This window comes from Anomalospiza imberbis, chromosome 4, assembly GCF_031753505.1.
Source record: "Anomalospiza imberbis isolate Cuckoo-Finch-1a 21T00152 chromosome 4, ASM3175350v1, whole genome shotgun sequence".
NCBI lineage: Eukaryota > Metazoa > Chordata > Aves > Passeriformes > Viduidae > Anomalospiza > Anomalospiza imberbis.
In genome coordinates this window covers 47,682,461-47,699,464 of record NC_089684.1, presented here as the reverse complement: position 1 = coordinate 47,699,464, position 17,004 = coordinate 47,682,461, and the positions used below count along the sequence as shown (strand labels likewise).

The 17,004-nt window shown below is 38.5% G+C and overlaps 2 protein-coding genes across 5 annotated transcripts in view; one reads left to right on the top strand and one right to left on the bottom strand.

The window, feature by feature from the left end:
* Nucleotides 1–3,320, top strand: part of GABRB1 (gamma-aminobutyric acid type A receptor subunit beta1) — a 120,897-nt gene extending 117,577 nt beyond the window's left edge. Inside the window, exon 7 of one of the 2 annotated variants that reach the window (XM_068188417.1) lies at nucleotides 1,809–3,320. In XM_068188417.1, coding sequence (XP_068044518.1) covers nucleotides 1,809–2,156 — 348 coding nt within the window. In that variant the 3' untranslated portion in view covers nucleotides 2,157–3,320. The remainder of the gene's footprint in view (nucleotides 1–1,808) is intronic. The other variant, XM_068188416.1, reaches the window with a different exon arrangement.
* The window catches only part of COMMD8 (COMM domain containing 8), a 66,576-nt gene extending 50,471 nt beyond the window's left edge, over nucleotides 1–16,105 (bottom strand). The window contains exons 1-5 of one of the 3 annotated variants that reach the window (XM_068188420.1): nucleotides 16,040–16,105; nucleotides 15,306–15,461; nucleotides 14,338–14,490; nucleotides 12,930–13,085; nucleotides 11,831–11,872 (exon numbers count right to left, since the gene is read on the bottom strand). In XM_068188420.1, the coding sequence (XP_068044521.1) occupies nucleotides 11,852–11,872; nucleotides 12,930–13,085; nucleotides 14,338–14,490; nucleotides 15,306–15,461; nucleotides 16,040–16,084 (531 nt within the window). In that variant the 5' untranslated portion in view covers nucleotides 16,085–16,105 and the 3' untranslated portion in view covers nucleotides 11,831–11,851. Of the gene's footprint in view, nucleotides 1–11,401; nucleotides 11,873–12,881; nucleotides 13,086–14,337; nucleotides 14,491–15,305; nucleotides 15,462–16,039 lie in introns of those variants that run through there. The other 2 variants (XM_068188419.1, XM_068188418.1) reach the window with 2 other exon arrangements.
* Nucleotides 16,106–17,004: the final 899 nt, after the last annotated feature.

Below are 17,004 nucleotides of genomic sequence, written 5' to 3'. Positions count from 1 at the left end.
AACTGTCTAGCCCATATCTCAAGAAAACATTTGAAACACCATGCTGATTTGTAACAAGCTGACTTTTCTAACCCAGAACATGTGAGCTTTTCCCACCAAAACAGTGTTGGGAATTGGGGTGTTACCACTGAATGCTCATTTCAGCACATACAGAATCAATTTCTAAACCAGAATAGTGCATTTTCTATCTGTGATGACTTATTACTTCACTTAGAAAGCTTTTTTACCCCACAGTTCTCTTGTGTGGCTTTTGTACAAATAGTCCCTTTACCGCTTTTCTTTCAGTTAGTAAGTGCTTAGTCTGGCACAGTGCAAATATGCTCTCATTAATGATGTAAAGATTTCTCCTGATGATGGGAAGGAACATCTTCCCCATTGCCAGGTGGAACTGAAACTTTATTTGGTCCCATCTTTCCTTTGCAGCAACCCACAAAAACTAGGTTTCCCTGTGTGTTTTGTTTGAATTTTTTCTTGCACGTACTTCAAATCTGCTGTAGATTATTATATCATTTCCTAGCACTGCTATGTCTTACTAAAAATGTAAAGCTCAGAGTACAAACAAAGCACTGCATATCAATGGTGCTTCACAAAACTAGATATTGTCTATAATTAATGCATTATTCACTGATATAAAGGCATTCACAGACATGATCGAGTTTGTTACAAATTTGGGATAGGTCCAATACCACAGTTTACCAAAAACAACATTAATATTCAAGCCTTGAGGTGAAGACCTTGAAGTTTCTTTTAAGAGGCCAGTGTTCAGATGTATATTTCTCTAATATGAGCTACAGTGGATGTTTAAATATCTGTGAATTTGAAACATCTATTAAGTATTTGTGGAGAAATTAGAAGTTAACCTGGAAATACCACAAAAACTTTTCAAAAGAGGTTTTAATACAAATATGTAGAAAACTAAAGATTTTTGAAAAGGAGAGCACTTCACAGCAATGTAGCAATTAATGGTTAATTACACTCATACATGAGAAGACAATGATACAAAAATATTTAATATTTACTTACATATATAATTGTTTGTGCCAGACATGTACATACTGCTTGCAGTTTCCAGTTCTTTGCTTAGTTATTTAAAAGAGTGCTCTGACTAATAGCACAAATAAAGGGACAAACATATTTGAAACAGCTGCTTCTGGTACTAACACATAAAAAGGCAACTGAATATAAGTTTTCATTGAATAAAATGGATTATTCTATCTGCATATGAACAAGTTAATGTACTATGATTTCATCCCTGTAATATAGTATTTGCCCAAATTCAGTTCTCACCACAAGTATTTTACAATAACTGATAAAATACATGTGTATCTACATGCTCTTCATATGATGAACCCATTGTTACAAAACTTTTAGAAACTAACCTGCAGCACTAAAACAGTTGAAAACTGTTTAAAATGGGCAGTGACAGCAACATTTTCTTTTCATCTTGAGTATGTGAAAGCTTCAGGTGCCAGTCACCAGACTTTAAAAAATCAGTATTTCATAAAGGTCGTGGTCCAAGTAAAAGATAAAATTACAAAAGTCTTACTTCACAGAGGATGAGACAATCAACTGAATTACAAGACCAAGGAGCCAAGTAAGGATGGAAGGTGGTTAGATGTTGAATAGCTAATTTAATTTCACACTAGGAAAGCATATTCAGTATCTTTTCACTTTTGTGAATGCTGTACTAGACAGGACTGTCACTGCAGCCCCAGCAGCACCCTGACACTAGAGCCAAAAGGGCCATCTGAGAAACACCTTGGGCTGACTGAGGAGCTTGTCTAATCCCCATTCCTTCCTTGACACAGGTGGATGCCCATGGAAACATGCTTCTGGGACCACTTGAACTACGAAATAACATTTGCAGCTCAGAGGTGCTCACGAGCCTCCATGACCCCCGAGCCACCACGTACACGTACGACAGTGCCAACCTGCAGTACAGAAGAGCCACTTCCAGCAGAGATCTCTACAACAGGAGTGCTCTGGACAGGCAAAGGCTCCATAAAAAAGGACACTTACGCAGGAGGGCATCCCAGATCAAAGTCAAAATCCCTGATTTGACTGATGTTAACCTGATAGACAAGTGGTCCAGAATGGTCTTTCCCATCATGTTTATTCTTTTTAATGTTGTTTACTGGCTGTATTATGTCCACTAAGTTATGTAATAATGTTACCACAGACTAACATAATAGGATTTGTTTCTTTTCCTTCTTAATTTCATTAACTCTGAGGAACTGCAGTAGCTATAATGTTCCATGTTCAACATAAGATACGCCGCCATGGAACACTTCTAGATTTAAGCTTTTAAAAAATAACAACCCGACACAAATCCAGGGTCACAACATTTAGATCAGAACAGTACAGATCAGCTTTTATGGAGCATCTTGAGAAAAGTTGGTCTACCTTGATTTTTACAAAGTTTATGACCTTTCTGTGCCAAATTTAATTTTTTTTTAAAGTGGAAATTTGTCCCAATTTGTTTCTTATCACACTTTGGCAGCTCACAGCAGCATGCTTCCAATCAACACAGTCAAACTACTAGTAGTATCTATGTCACTGTCTTTCACCATTTAGAGTGTAGAGAAATTTGAAGAAATTACAGTTCAAAGGATTATAACTGTTGCACCATGCTTCACTTCAAACCTAATAATAGCTTTACTGGGAAGTATTTCCATAGTGTGTTTGAGAAATATCACTCAAAGAGAGGTCAAATAACATTTTCATAGACAGACATCTTCAAAAGAAAGAAAGGGTAGCAGAGGGAAATCCCACTGAGTATCCAAGCAAGGAATCAGCTGATTTCATCTCAATTGAATTCTGTTATTTCCACAAAGTAGCAAAGTTGATACTTATGAGAACAGATGTGCCATATGTAATTTTGTATTAAAAAGTAGAAAACAAACAAATGTTGTTTCCTTGAAGCAACTCTGTGGGATACCCCAGGCCAAGATTTTTCTTAATGCCTAGGTTTCCTGTGGCTGGCAATTGCAACATTTTCCCAAAAGTCGGTAGATCTCTGGGAACAGATCTGAGGAAATTTCTGCACACAGTTTCCTTCAGATTTCTTTATTCCACTGAGAACCAGGTTGCAGCTGAGTCTTATGGCACACTGGCAATGCTGGGTGCACTCCTCCTGAGGAGCTGCCTTTTCTTACCTGGCTGCCTATTGCCTGACACAACTCCAGCCAAGGAGCCACAGGCAAAGGGCTAGCAACGTCTATGCAACTGAGAAGCAATAGGTCAGTCATCTTCTATCTATATGAAATCAGTTTTCCTTCTCTATTTCTAATTGTTTCCTAACAGCACTGACACTATTTTGCCTAACATAGCTAATTTTTTTTTTTTTTTTTTTTTTTTGTATTGCAGGTGTTTCATACTTTAGGAGAGTCAAGATATACAAGCCAACAGAGTCTATGTAGGTACTGAGGTGGTGTTATCAATGGAAGCTGGTACAGAAAGAAACATTGGTCAGGATACAAATAAAAAAGTGATGTGGAAAACTTCTTCAGTAGTTCCTCGTTGCCTGGCAGTAAGGACAGCTGATTACCTTATTGCCAAGTAACATTGCAATCTCTTTAATCAGAACATAATAATAAATTAAACCGTCCTACATGTTATGGTTTGTCACATTGTGCAAGTTGCACCTTCTCACAGACCAGGGCCTGCAGCCCCTTCCCTTTGTTTGTGCAGTGGGTTTCTGCAGAATGAGGTAGAATCACAGAATCACCAAACAAGAAAGGGAATAGATTTAATTTACTCACTACAAAAGTTGTAAGGCTGCAAACCAGGCATTTGGCATTGCTAATCTAAGGGAGTCTTTGAAACTATCAATTTTTCTGTGGGCTCCAAAGCCCCAATCTCATCCCAAGTTCAGCAGAACTTGGTGGTCTTCTCAGATGTCTTCTCTCTGCTGCTACAACCTTTAACCTCCAGTCTATTACAGAGTTGCACAATCTTACAAGATTAATGAGCCACTAAGTACAACTTGAGGTGATTTAGGACAAATATTAATTCAGACAAATGGCTCTTCTGAATAGGCTATGTATGCTTATCCCCTCCCTCCCTGAAACAACTCCAAATAATTTTAAACAAGAATCCCACATGGGGCAGTTGGATGAAGTTTTTAATCATAGTTTAACAATGTTTATATCAAGAATATTTCAGTGGAAACTAACAATATTATTTTGGTATTGTAAAATAAAGAATACAGAGAACATAAGGAAGTCTTGCAAACTGAACTTTCCAAAATTGCAAAAAATAGCACCAGAAGGGAGACAGCAGTAGGACCATATGTGCTGTCCATTGCAAACACATATCCCATTAAATAGTTTTGAATTCTTTGAACTGGCATGAGACTTAACAGACTAAGTCCATGAGCCATTGAATTCGCCTGCTTTGTACTTACACAAAAACTAATTCAAAGAACGTAATTCAAAGAAAGTAATGCATTCTCCAGATTTGTAGTGTAAAATATAACAACCATCAGTGATTCATGTCTTGCACTACCTGGTTTCCCAAAGATATTCACAGACAGATCTCAGGTAAGTAATTAAGCCCAGCTGATCCAGTGGTGAAGAGATACTGCAACCTCTCCTCACAGCTGCAGTGAACATTTTAGAAGAGCCAACATCCAACATGACAGCAAAAAAAGACTTTAGGTTAAAAAAAAAGGATCCTTTGTTTTTGATTACAAGGGCAAAGATCAGCATTACTGGTCTTCAGCATTTCTTTTGCAGGTCCCTAACAACTGCATACACATATTTTTCTGATAGGTATGTGGACTAAAATCAGTTACATTGTACAGTTCCAAGAAAAAAAAAAAAAAAAAAAAAAAAAAAAAAAAAATTGTGGACCAGAGTAAAAGCCATTAACAAAACAAGAGCAGGGCAGATGCAAAACTCCTTAAGAACCGCATGTTCCAAAATAGCAGGATCTACCTTTCTGCCCCAGGAGACACTGAACACATGCCTATTCAAATCCCAGCCCCACAGTCCATTTTGAGCAGCACACACCAAGGCCTGCCTGCATCAAGAGATTGAAGCCACGACCTTGAGTCAGGAAACAGCTGCCAGCTCTTGGTGCAAAGTTTGGCAGCAGGGACTAACAACCCATCACATACAGAGGCAAGAGCCACTAATTGTAGGTACAACTACTTCTGGAGAAAAAAGTAGAAGAAAACATTTCTCACCTGAGAGCAATAGCTTGACAGCAAAGAAAAGTGAGTGGTTATTAGTGGCATGGCATAGCAAAACGAGTCCACTTATGGGTTACCCAGGTACATTGCCATCTGGAGTTACAAATTATGGAGCACAAAAGAAACACAATCTCTTCCCATCAATAAGTTGGAGTAATGTGGCTGGCTTTATGCAATAAATGTGAATAATGCTGTAATGCTAAGTTCCCTCACAGCTGTACTTCAGTAGTTTCCCTACCCTGAGGAACCAGACTTCAAGATCAGCACAGGTAAGGTCCTATTGCTAACTAGGTTTTAGCTAAACTCCCATGCAGTTTGTGCAGCTCACATGCAATTTCTACTGGAAGTCATTTTTAGCTCAGTTTCCTGTGGCGTTGAGTTTCTACTGTCCCTGAGCATGTGTATTTGTGTGCCTACCTGGGAGTCTCCCAACAATATTTGAAACCATTGATAATTTCAACCAAAAGCTAAAAGAACAGTAAGGATCTGAGGTACTACATTCCTACAAGTTTCAACAAAGCAGCTAGCTTAGCAGAGGACAAAGCTCACCCCTCTTCGCTGGCAAAAAGAAGCTTGATGAACTCCAGCCTTATTAGACACAAAAAACAGTCTTTTCAGTGAAACAGGAATATTTTCGACATTACATTGCTTTATGCTACCACTGAACAGTACAGAGACTGCAATTTCGGAATATCTGCTGGTCCACCTAGTTCACCCTTACAGGAAATGTTCCTTCCCTTTGTACTGGAAGTGGAAGATTTCTCGACATAAATCATGAGGAAAGTCACCTAGGACCTGAGAGCCATGTTTCCCATCCCCAAGGAGCCTGTTCCCATGAATTCTCACATATTGAGGATGCATTGCTAACATGCATCCTCAATAAAAAAAAGGCTAGATTATATCTGTTATGTAAAAAAATTCTTTAAAAGTGGTTTCTCTATTACAAAGCATAACTTCCCCACATCTGTGATTGTGCATTTCCTCCTACCTCCTTAGGCAACCAATCACCCTGCAGCCCAAGAAAGGCAAGAGATCACACAAGAATAATGAATTTCAGCATGTAATAATGCCAAAATGTATTTGCACAGGCTGAAAGAATTAAGTAACAAATAAAAAAGCTGGCATTTCTTAAAAGAAGACCAAGTGACTTTGGTCTACTTGCTGCCTTGGAGTGCAGAATTAACTCTAATGATGTTGCTCCTTGACATGTGTATTTCTCAATTATTTTGTAAGTAATCTTGAGTCCCAAAGAATTATAAAAACATCCCTTCTTGTCTCTTGCTCGTACCAATCTAAGAAATGGCTTGGTACTCACTCTTTTACTTTTTTTTTTTTTTTTTTGCAAAGTCCAATTGCATTTGATTATCAATACCAATGAGGAACTAAAATAATTACATGGCAGCAGAAGCATGTCATATTGCTAGAGATCATCTCTCACCAATTTCTTTTAACTCATCCCTGGCTCTCTGTACCTGCACAGTCACATACAAAAGTACAAAATCAATCACACTGCCAGAAATGGAATAAAGATGGTTTCTTTCATCAGATCATGCGTTTTGGTGAGAACATCAGCCATCTTATTCACATCTGTGAACATACCAGTCTTCTTGTTCCTATCTCTGAAATATCATTTGCTGTTTTGATCTAGCTGACAACATATTACCTGATTTTTTTTAGATTTTCAGAAGAATCTTTGAATGTTGTACACTATAGCTAAAATTTCTGAAATAAATCAGGCTAATCATCATTTCAAGGAAGAGCTGAATAAGACTTTGGCATAGGTAAAGAATTCAGAATTGGGTTTTACAAAAGAAGTTAATAGTAGTTCTCATTAGATGATCCAACGTTGCCCTGGCTCCCATTTAAAACAATATCAACAGAAATATGGCAGATCTGAAACCACTGCCTTCACCCTCTCCCCAAAAAACTACTGTAGTCATCAAAAAAATTTATTTAATCTATATGATGCTAGGTATCCTTCCCCACAGATAGTCCATCACCAAAGCAGTCCCTGTGGACCTGTAGCAGTTCCTAGTTAGAAAAAGCCCGACACCTTCCAGTGCCTTTCATTACTCTATTAGCTAAACTAGCTGCGTAACCCAATTCCTGAAAATAGCCAGAGCCTTCTCTATGTAGTACTCTCCACAAAGGCCTGCAAAAGTCCAAAGAATCTTTGTGATATTTTCCCCCTTTTCCAGGTTTTGGTGGGAGTCATATGGTCTTTGTGGAGAAGGCCTAAAGCAGGTATGACTAAAATTTTACAGAGGAAGGAGTGTATACTACCAAATGTAATTAAGGTTGATTTAAAGAGTAAAAAAACCATTATGGACTATCTCGATGCACTTAGGAAAGCATTCTTTAGTACTAGAAGAGCAAAAATCCCTTTACTGCTGATACTGCATTATAAATACTAAGTCACAAATCAAAATTATAGCAAAATGTGCATATTTCAGGATAGGGTGTTACTGGTTCTTAAAATCACCTTTCAGAGGAAAGCATAATTATGTCTCAACATGTTTCCCATCAGAAAGGCTTGCTTCAGAACTCAGAAATGTTCTACAGACATATTTACATCTTTTAAAAACACAGCTTCTTGGCATATATAATTGCTTTGTTGCAAAAGCAGTTTTATAACAACAGTCGATTCCATACTGACAATTTGCTATTCATATGCAGTTCTGGCTCCCTTTAGCATACCAAGATCAAAGCTGACATGGTTGATATGAAAAAAAGTTTTTCTGAAATCAAGGAAAGATTTCTGTGAAACAAAGAAAAGTGCAATGAACATCAGCAGAGGGCAAGTAACATTATTTTTACAATTCACTTTTATATTTTGGATCAAGATATGCTGATTTTCTGATTCAAGTTGCAGGTCTGTTTATGCAATGTGAATTTCTGTAGGTGCTTTTTAGGTGGTGAAATTAAAACTTCCTACAATGTGTCTATTATATTGTAGGTACTGATTTCATTAGCTCTTGGTTCAAAAAGCCTCCTGTGCAAAGTTTTGTTTCTGGTGTAAATTACATAGTCAAGAGATCTCTCCTTAGTACCTGCAAAACCAGGGAGATTTCTTGAACATATTTATGATGGTTAGCTGGGGGGCTTTCTGCCCATGCCACTGCAGGACACAGAAGCGAGCTGCTCTGCCAGGTAAGGACTGGGAGAATAGGAACCCATGTTCTAGAATTGGGCCAAAGAGGCAGCATCTCCTGGGAACAATATTTACCAGTTAGTGTGGTGGGATGTGCAAACTCCAAAACTAATCCATATGCTGTAGCCAGTTAATTAGAATGAGCTCACACATGGAAGAATGCAGGAAAATACAGATATAGGCAAATAGAGCAGAAAAACAAGGACAAAATTCAGTTCTTTAATGCTAATGGAGTCTCTTCAAACTCTCACACCTTTGGCCTAATTCTTAGTCACAGGCCCAAGTTTCTTTGTCAGTGGGGCTCCTCACACCATAAACTCTCCTCAAGATGTATTCCTGGCCATGAGTTTGTTTCAGATGCTTTTGTCCTGTGTAGGTTTGTCCTATTTGCTACCCACTCATGTCTACCTGCACTCAGCAAAGTGTAGCTGAAGATGACACCAGTGTAATGGGTCTTGTGAAAGCTCTAGCATTTTCATTAATCTGGTCCGGTACAGTCTCCACAAAGGCCTTTTCTGTCACAACAGGAGACCTTGCTTGTTCCAGAAGTACCTAATTCTCTGAGCAAAGAGAAAGAAAAATAAAATCTGACAGACAATACAAAGAGCAAGCTCTGTTCTCCATTCTTTCTGGTCCTTTTACTTGCCATCTGCTGGAGGCCATTTTGTGCCTTACATTTACCTGTAGAGATGTAAGGTCAGGATGCATTTTTCAAATGCAATGCCGTGTTTTAGCTGCTACTTCTCAACTGCTTGTCAACTGGAGCTCCTGTCCCCCTCTAGCCATTCACACTGTGTTGTTATGCCCCCTATTAAAAATATAATTTTGATGGTTATATTAAAAATACTCAGATTTTCAATAAAGTCTAACACCTATAAAAAAAGCATCTCATTGCACATTTATTTCTGTCAACAACAGCAGCATCAGAAACCTGTCTTCTTTTTACAGCAAAAAATCACTGAAAAAAGATTTTTTCAGCCTTTTCTGTTCAGTGCTGCAGTAAAGGACAGACAAATATATGATACTACAGAATGAACACCACCACATACCCTTAATTTAAAAATCCATTATTACATAAGTTGCTAGAGAAGTTAAAATGAAGCTATGTAAACACTTTAAGGCTACTATTAAGAAAAAGTCACAAATATTGAAAGTAGTGTCTGTAGCAGATTCTGCAACAGACGTTTCACTGGTTGTACATAAAAATGGAAGTTATTATTTGTGGCCTTTTGTTGAGAAAATACCACTATTTTGTATTTTTGAATGGTTCATCTTGAAAACTAAGAAGCAGCGACACAAAAGTTCACTTCAGCAACAGACTAAAAATTAGTTTTAAATATCCACCTTTCATTGAAGTACAGACTTTCTAGGTATAGGTTTTTTTGTTTTCACAGTACATCTATAAATTGTATGAATATATCAGCACACAAGTTTCTTATATCTAAATGACATCCCAAATCATAGTATACACTTTTATTAAATAAATTGCTGTTATTAAATCTGCAAATATAAATAAAATAGTTTCCAGTCCTTTTGTCCTAAATTATAAAAAACAGCATGGCAACAATAAAAACAAAAAATAAAGCCTCTTTTCTCCAGAAAAGCCTTTCAGCAATACATGCCCATCAGATGAGCAAGAGTTACACCTTCAGACATGCATCACACAATACATGGAGCATTTGAACACATAAGGCCATATTCTCCTATAAAGCAACTAGATCTAGAGGAAAGGAAAAAGCATAGTCAACACAAATATACCTATAAATAAAATAAAGAGACTTGGTAAATTTATTCCTTACTCACAATTTAAAAACCAGCATCCTCCTAACACACTGCTGGACAACCTGCAGTAACTCTTTCCAGATTCTTAATAAAATTAAACAGTGATCAATTCCAACCTGATTTTTAGTTTGAATTTTGTACCATTTATACAAGGCCTTTATCTGTTATTTGATCCATTATGAAATTTGTTGCTTATGGAAATTCAGGACTATGATCAAGCCATATCTGTTAGAGGTTGCACTCCTTTCACTAAGATACATCTTCCACTCTTTCATCTTTACAACTCTTTACCCACTTCTCCACTTCTTCATTCTTCAATTGCTGACACTGAACATGAGTATCTGATTAAATGTATCAGTACAAATAAGAGAAACAATATATTTAGGTTTCCTATCTATTAAACCCATTAAAATCCTTTTTATAGAAGCCTTTATACAGGGCTTCTTTCTTGTCCTCTTCTGTGACCAGTACTCTGAAGTCCATTATTTTATATTAGTGTATGAAACTTCGCATATATGAAAACAAAATACAGTGGAATAAACTCAAGACCCTGATTTCAAAACTGGGAATAAAGTCATCAATTATTTTCCTTATTATTTATAAGGAAATATATTATTTATATTTCCTTATTATTTATATACAAGACTTGCCTAAGACACACACATGCACACAATGAGAACCACACATCAGTATTTATGTAAGCATTACAGATCATTTGTTCTTCATGTATGGAAAAATGGCTAATAAATAGTAGAAACCATAAGATTTCTGGTGTACCCTTCCCTAGTGTTAGTGCTTTTAACTTTTGTCACATACTACTAAACTTTCAGAAAAGTTTAGAGTAGAATTTACAATTTACAATTACCTTCTGTATTAAGTGAGCTCTTTCTCATAGTCTATATAGGTCAGCTCCTCTCCAGCACTGCACCTAATATTTTTAATTGAAAAGCTACCAACTAAGATACAAAAACTAAGCTAAAAACTACAGCTTTACTCTGAATAAAGCTGCAGTGCTTTTTCTACAACTTCTGAGCACCGTACAGGGTGCCTAGAGAAATTGTGGTGCCTCGATCACTGGGAAATATTCAGGAGACAGGCCTGTACATCCTGCTCTAGGTTGTGTTTGAGCATGAAGCTGGACAAGATAACCTCCAGAGCTCACATCCATCAAATGTTCTTTGTTCTACACTGGTTTTGTTTGTAATGGTCATTTTCCCCAACATCTAAAAAGACTGATTTTAGTGATTCATAAATCAAAAAACAGCCCATGACAATTATTCACACACAAAGTCAGGTGTTTATTTACCATATTTACAAATATAAATACATTAATGCTACAAATACTCTCTTGTTCTTTATTAGCATGGCACTTTAGATAAGGTAACATACAATGCCAGTAAGATGCCTTAGTTTTACCAGGCACCTGTGCAGTCACTGCCAAAGTTTTACCAAAACAATTATGGCACATGTTTTAAGTGATTTTCTTCCAAATGTCTATAAGTCTTTAGTAATAAAAGCAACTGTACATTAGATTTTCATATTTTTGGTTAAACACATAAAAGAATTTATTACTTTTATTGAAGGATTAGTAGTTCATTTGGTCATAACACTCTTCTGGACTTCAGTATTTTACAGCACCAAAACCTTTCCACTTAGCAGTAAACACATTTTCCCCAAATCATTTAGGGATTCATCACCAGCAGATACTGTTGATCTGAATTCCATCATTTCAGTTGTAAGACAACCTGCAAAAAGGAGAAAAGGAATGAGATTAAAGTTGGTCCAAAACAAAATTTAAGCAGCCTATGAAAAGAAACCTTTTGCTTTCTGTTTCGGTATAACATGCAATTGAATAAGCATCTTTCCTCTGGACAGCACATCATTACTCTCTTTTACAATCTCACAAAACCATCACTTAAAATAACTTTCTTTACCCTTTACTGCATGCAAACCATTCTTCAGCTGCCTGTAATCAAAAAGTAGAATATCAAGTCCAGGGTCCAGTGAGATTCCTTCTGCACAAACCAGATACAAGGGACAAATTCTGAAGTGAATTCCTCCTCATGTGCCCACAAAAGTATGGAGATGACCACATCCCCCAGTTTCCATACAGACCCTCAAGCAAAACAAAAGGCATGTGAACACTGAAGTCTGTCCTGATATAATCCTTGCTCACATACTATTTTTATTTAGTTTTGCAGGGAACAAAATCCATACAGAAGCAAGCTGTGAAAGCTCTTAAGGGCTATAATTTCATGTAAACACCATTTTTTTCAAATCCTCATTTTCCTTAGCCTTTTCTGTTAAGAAATCTGAGACCCTTCAGTGTCTCAGAAGCCTTATAGTTTCACTTGAAATTCTCTTCTTGGGTCACTATACTGTAATCTTTGTGACTTTCTTCCTGATTCAATATGCCATGGAAATTAAAGGACTTAATATGAACCAAGTAACTCTCCCAGACACTGACATTTTGTGAAGCTGAGGGAAACATGGGTGTTCTCGCCAATCTTTCAGCATAGGATAGGGGAAATCATATTAGATTTAGTCTAGATATTAGGAAGAAGTATTTTACAATGAGTGTGGTGAAACACTGGACACAGATGCCCTACCCCTCAGTCAGGCTGGAGGGAGCTCTGAGCAACCTGACCTAGTCAACAATATCCCTGCTCATTGCAGTGAGCTTAGACTAGACAACCTTTACAGATCCTTTTCAACCCAAATCATTCTGATTCTATGAATTCTGCTGAAAATAAATCAGTACCTAACAAGTCAGGAACAAAAGATTGAATCAGTAAAAGTTACCTTATTAGCAGCTTCCAGTGCATTTATTAGGTTCTGCAACTCTTCCTTATTCATCTCTATAGAAATTGGCTTAATTTCACCATTCTCTCTCACATCCAAATCAAGATTGAGGAGTGGCATTTGCAGCATAGAGATCTTATCACTGGAGAGAGCAAGCTATGCAGATTGACACAACAACAATAAAGTATAAGGTGGAGCCATTAAAGTTTTAGTCTTTCATAATATCACATCTGTATTTTATACTGAGCTTTTAACGCCAGAACAAACATCAGCATGACAAAATTAACTTCAAATAAGTCATCTCTGCTGTTTTCAGGGCTTTTTCCTCCATTATTGGGACTTTTTTTTGTTAGTACCAACAATATATTGAATAAAGACCACCCTTCTCACAGAGAACAAAATGCAGTAGACTTCAATCATAGCAAATAAAGAAAAATCATAACCAGCTCACAGGGGAAAAAAGTGGTTTTAAGAAAAATAATAGTTCAGACATGTACCAGAAATTGTATCACAAAACAGAAAGAAACTGAAAAAATTCTCTAGACAAAAAATTTAAAAGAAGCCACAAACAAAAAACAAAAGTTCACATATGTCCATATTTTTGTCAGCAGTAAATGCAGTTAGCAGGAGATCAAGCCCAGTAACAATTCATCTAAAGCACAATATGATGCCACATCTGCTCTTGCAAAAGCTTGTCTGTTTTAGTCATTGTTCTTTGATTTCCAAAGCTGTTTGCTGCAGAAACTATTGAGCACTCTTGTAAACATGGAAAACTACTTAACAGCTCTACAAATCTGTTTAACAGCTCTCACAGTCTAAGCAAAAATATAAACAGTATAAGTAATGTTTTTAAGTCTTTGATGGAGCTTAAGGTCTTCATTACCTCAAACCACCATCCTAACTTAGGCAACTCCAATATCACTGATTTATTACCAAAACAGGAAGTCTAATGATAAATTATTTCAAACTACTTATTAAATGTCCATTGCAAAAATATGAACATTTGAAGAAAGTCAAGAAAACTTCTCCTGAATCAGTCAACTAATCTTAAAATTAAGCATATTCTTTTTCTTCCTTTGAGAAAAAGCACTGTTTATTCAGGCCTCAAAATCATAACAGCCTACAAAACTTTCAGGTGTTCAAAGTGCTATGTGAATAGCACCAAGTCACCCTGAGCAGCTTTAAAAGAAAAAAGGGGGAAAACAAAATAAAACTCATTTTTAAAATTTACATTTGCAAGTTTCTGGCAAGTCTTTGATATGTTTTTGCATCAGTCATTAATATGCTTTTGCAGTACCTACAAAAATTGAACCGTTCTGCAGAGGGAGCAGGGCTAATGGGACTGTTATCAAGTTACTTCTCTGTTGTAGAACATTTCTTTCAAACAATATCAAAGCAACACTCTCACCTTTAACTGCCAGTCAAAATCCTGCAGCTGGGCAGAAGAGATTGCATGTACATTTTCTACTAGGGCATTCCTGATTTCTTCCTTTCTACCTTTCAGACATTTTGTGATTGCTTCTTGATAATCTGAATTTAACTCCATTATCTGCTGAGCAGCCTACAAAAATAAAAACTAAAACCGTGATTACTTGCACTATGAACCACAGAATTAATATGTACCACCTGCAATAACTACAGTATCTAAGCTGCCCTTTGTGGTTGCTCTCTGTCTTTAATAGTTAAGAGTCAGTGTTTACCACAGCAACACACAGATGAAAAGAAAAATCATTTAAATTAAAAGACACCAGAGAATAGAGGTTTTATCAGCTTTCTCACACACCACTCTAAAATCAAAAGACCATCACACCCCCAAACAACTCCGATTTAGGTCTGCAAGTTTTGAAGAGATAAGAATTAATATTCCTAATAATAGAACAAGATATTGCAAAGTTCATGGCTATAGGAATGTCCTGAATTACAGTCCCTATACCACATGGTCCTCCATTCACACTTATATTTTTTTTACAAAATTTACTTACATACAGTCAACATTTTACACCACTTCAATGCAGTACTAACAAATAAAGAAAACCAAACAAAAAAGTGAACTGGTTTTATTGTTAATGAGCAGTATTATAGACACAGATTTAATGTGGGGATACTCAAAATACCAATTTAAGTGATTACACCAGTATTTTATCAAGTATCCTGTGATATTAGAAAAATATTTAAAAATCAGCATCTATTTCACTTTTTGTTGTAGAAGTCCTGGCAGTGTATCTCCAGATGCTGCTTACCTTCTACCTATTTAAGGTGAATCCACTACCGTTCAAATCCTACACTATTAAAATATTTTACAATAAACAAACTACAAAACAAATCACTCCAGTCATGATCTCCCCAAGTCAAGGCAAATCAGTGATGAGCCCTTACCTCTTCATCAGACATATTTCTGCCAACTGCAGTTTTGAAATATGTTATAGTTTCTTCTAAAACCTGCATCCACTCTGACAAGCTCCAAACACTGCCATAATCCTGGTATCGAGGGTACGCACGGCCACAGATGCCATCAACTATCTTATGAAGGAACTGAAACGATGTGATACATAATTCATAATTCTCTCACGGTTAATCCATACCTCATATGAGACTGATCAAGCACTTCAGTTATCAACCCTCCCTCCCCTGGGGACTGCCTCAATGCTTCCAGACTGCAGCCCCGGCACCACACAAAAAAGCCCCGAACAGGTACTCCCTGAATACTGTCCCCTTAAGGGCAGTTCACGAGCTCTGGCCACAGGAATCACAACGTGGTTCACATTCACCCTGGACTTACATGCGGACTGAACAGCTATGAGCACAACTACAGTGCTGCCGAGATGCCGAGGCAAGGGGCGCCTCGGTCACCCGCGCACCGGGACTGCGGGGCCGCACAGCCCAGCCCAAGCCGCTCATTTCCGAGCCCGCGGGCCTCCCCAGGATCCCAAAGCACAGTCCTCTGGCACTGCGGCCTGGCGGGAGGGGCGGCCCGCTCCGCGGCCCCGCGCCGCCGGCGGGCCCTGCCTCCCTCACAGGTGCCTGAAGGCGGCCTCCCGACCCGCCCGCGGCGAACCCCGTCCGCGGCGAACCCCGCCCGCCTGGCCCGCCCAGGGCGGCGGGGAGCCCACCTCGAGCGCCCGTCCCGGCGGGAGCTTCTCCAGCAGCCGCGGCATCTCCCGGCCCGGCCCGGCCCGGCCGCCACGTGACCGCCCCGCCGGCGGCGCGCATGCGCACGTGCCAACACCCGCCCTCCTCCGCCCCAGGCCACGGGTTCGAGTCCCAGGCCGGGGATCAGAGCGTGCTGTGTGCGACCTTCGGTCGCACGGCGGATGAAGCCGCAACCCCCCCTAATTTTACAAGCTTTTATAGGCAATAACACTTAAGCTATTTTTGCATTCTGCCTGTCTTGCAGCTTTGCTTTTTGACCCTTAACAGATTAAATTTGCACTTGGTGGCAAGAGAGGAAGTTCAAGACTTGAAATGGCCACCACACCTTCCATGATATTAAATCAAACTGAGGAAGTTAGGAGAAACGCTGACTGCAAAAGCCCGTGTTGCTTGCACAGTGTTTACCGTGAAGAGCTCATTTTTAATCCTAGCCAGACAGTGAAAGAGGTTTATGGAATAGGTTTTTGCTTTAGCAGTGACCTTTCCATGTGTTGAATTCATTGAATGAGAGTGCAAAGAATTAAATTTGCCTTGATTGCTTTTACGAAAAAACCTGTAAGAATTCAAGTCATGGCAGGTCACAAAACTGCACAGAGACTGTTACACCTGTAGGCAGACTTTATTTCACGGAAATCACAAGGCTAATTTACAGCCAGTTATGCGTATGCAGGTGTAACACTGGGCCATAAGAATACCAAAGCAGCTACAAGTCCAAAGTGGTGGATAGAAGGTTGTCGGAGTCCAGGACATCCCTCTGGCTGCCCTGGCTGTCTCAAGACCCTGGCAGGGGGCTCGGGGACCTTGGCAAGAAGTCAAAAACACCTTTGGCTTCCATTCTAGCCCATGGGAGAGGCTGCCAGCTCTACATGAGGAATTACAAGCCAAAAGGGTGTGAGTAGTGTAATAGGGGAATTGGCATGGGGTG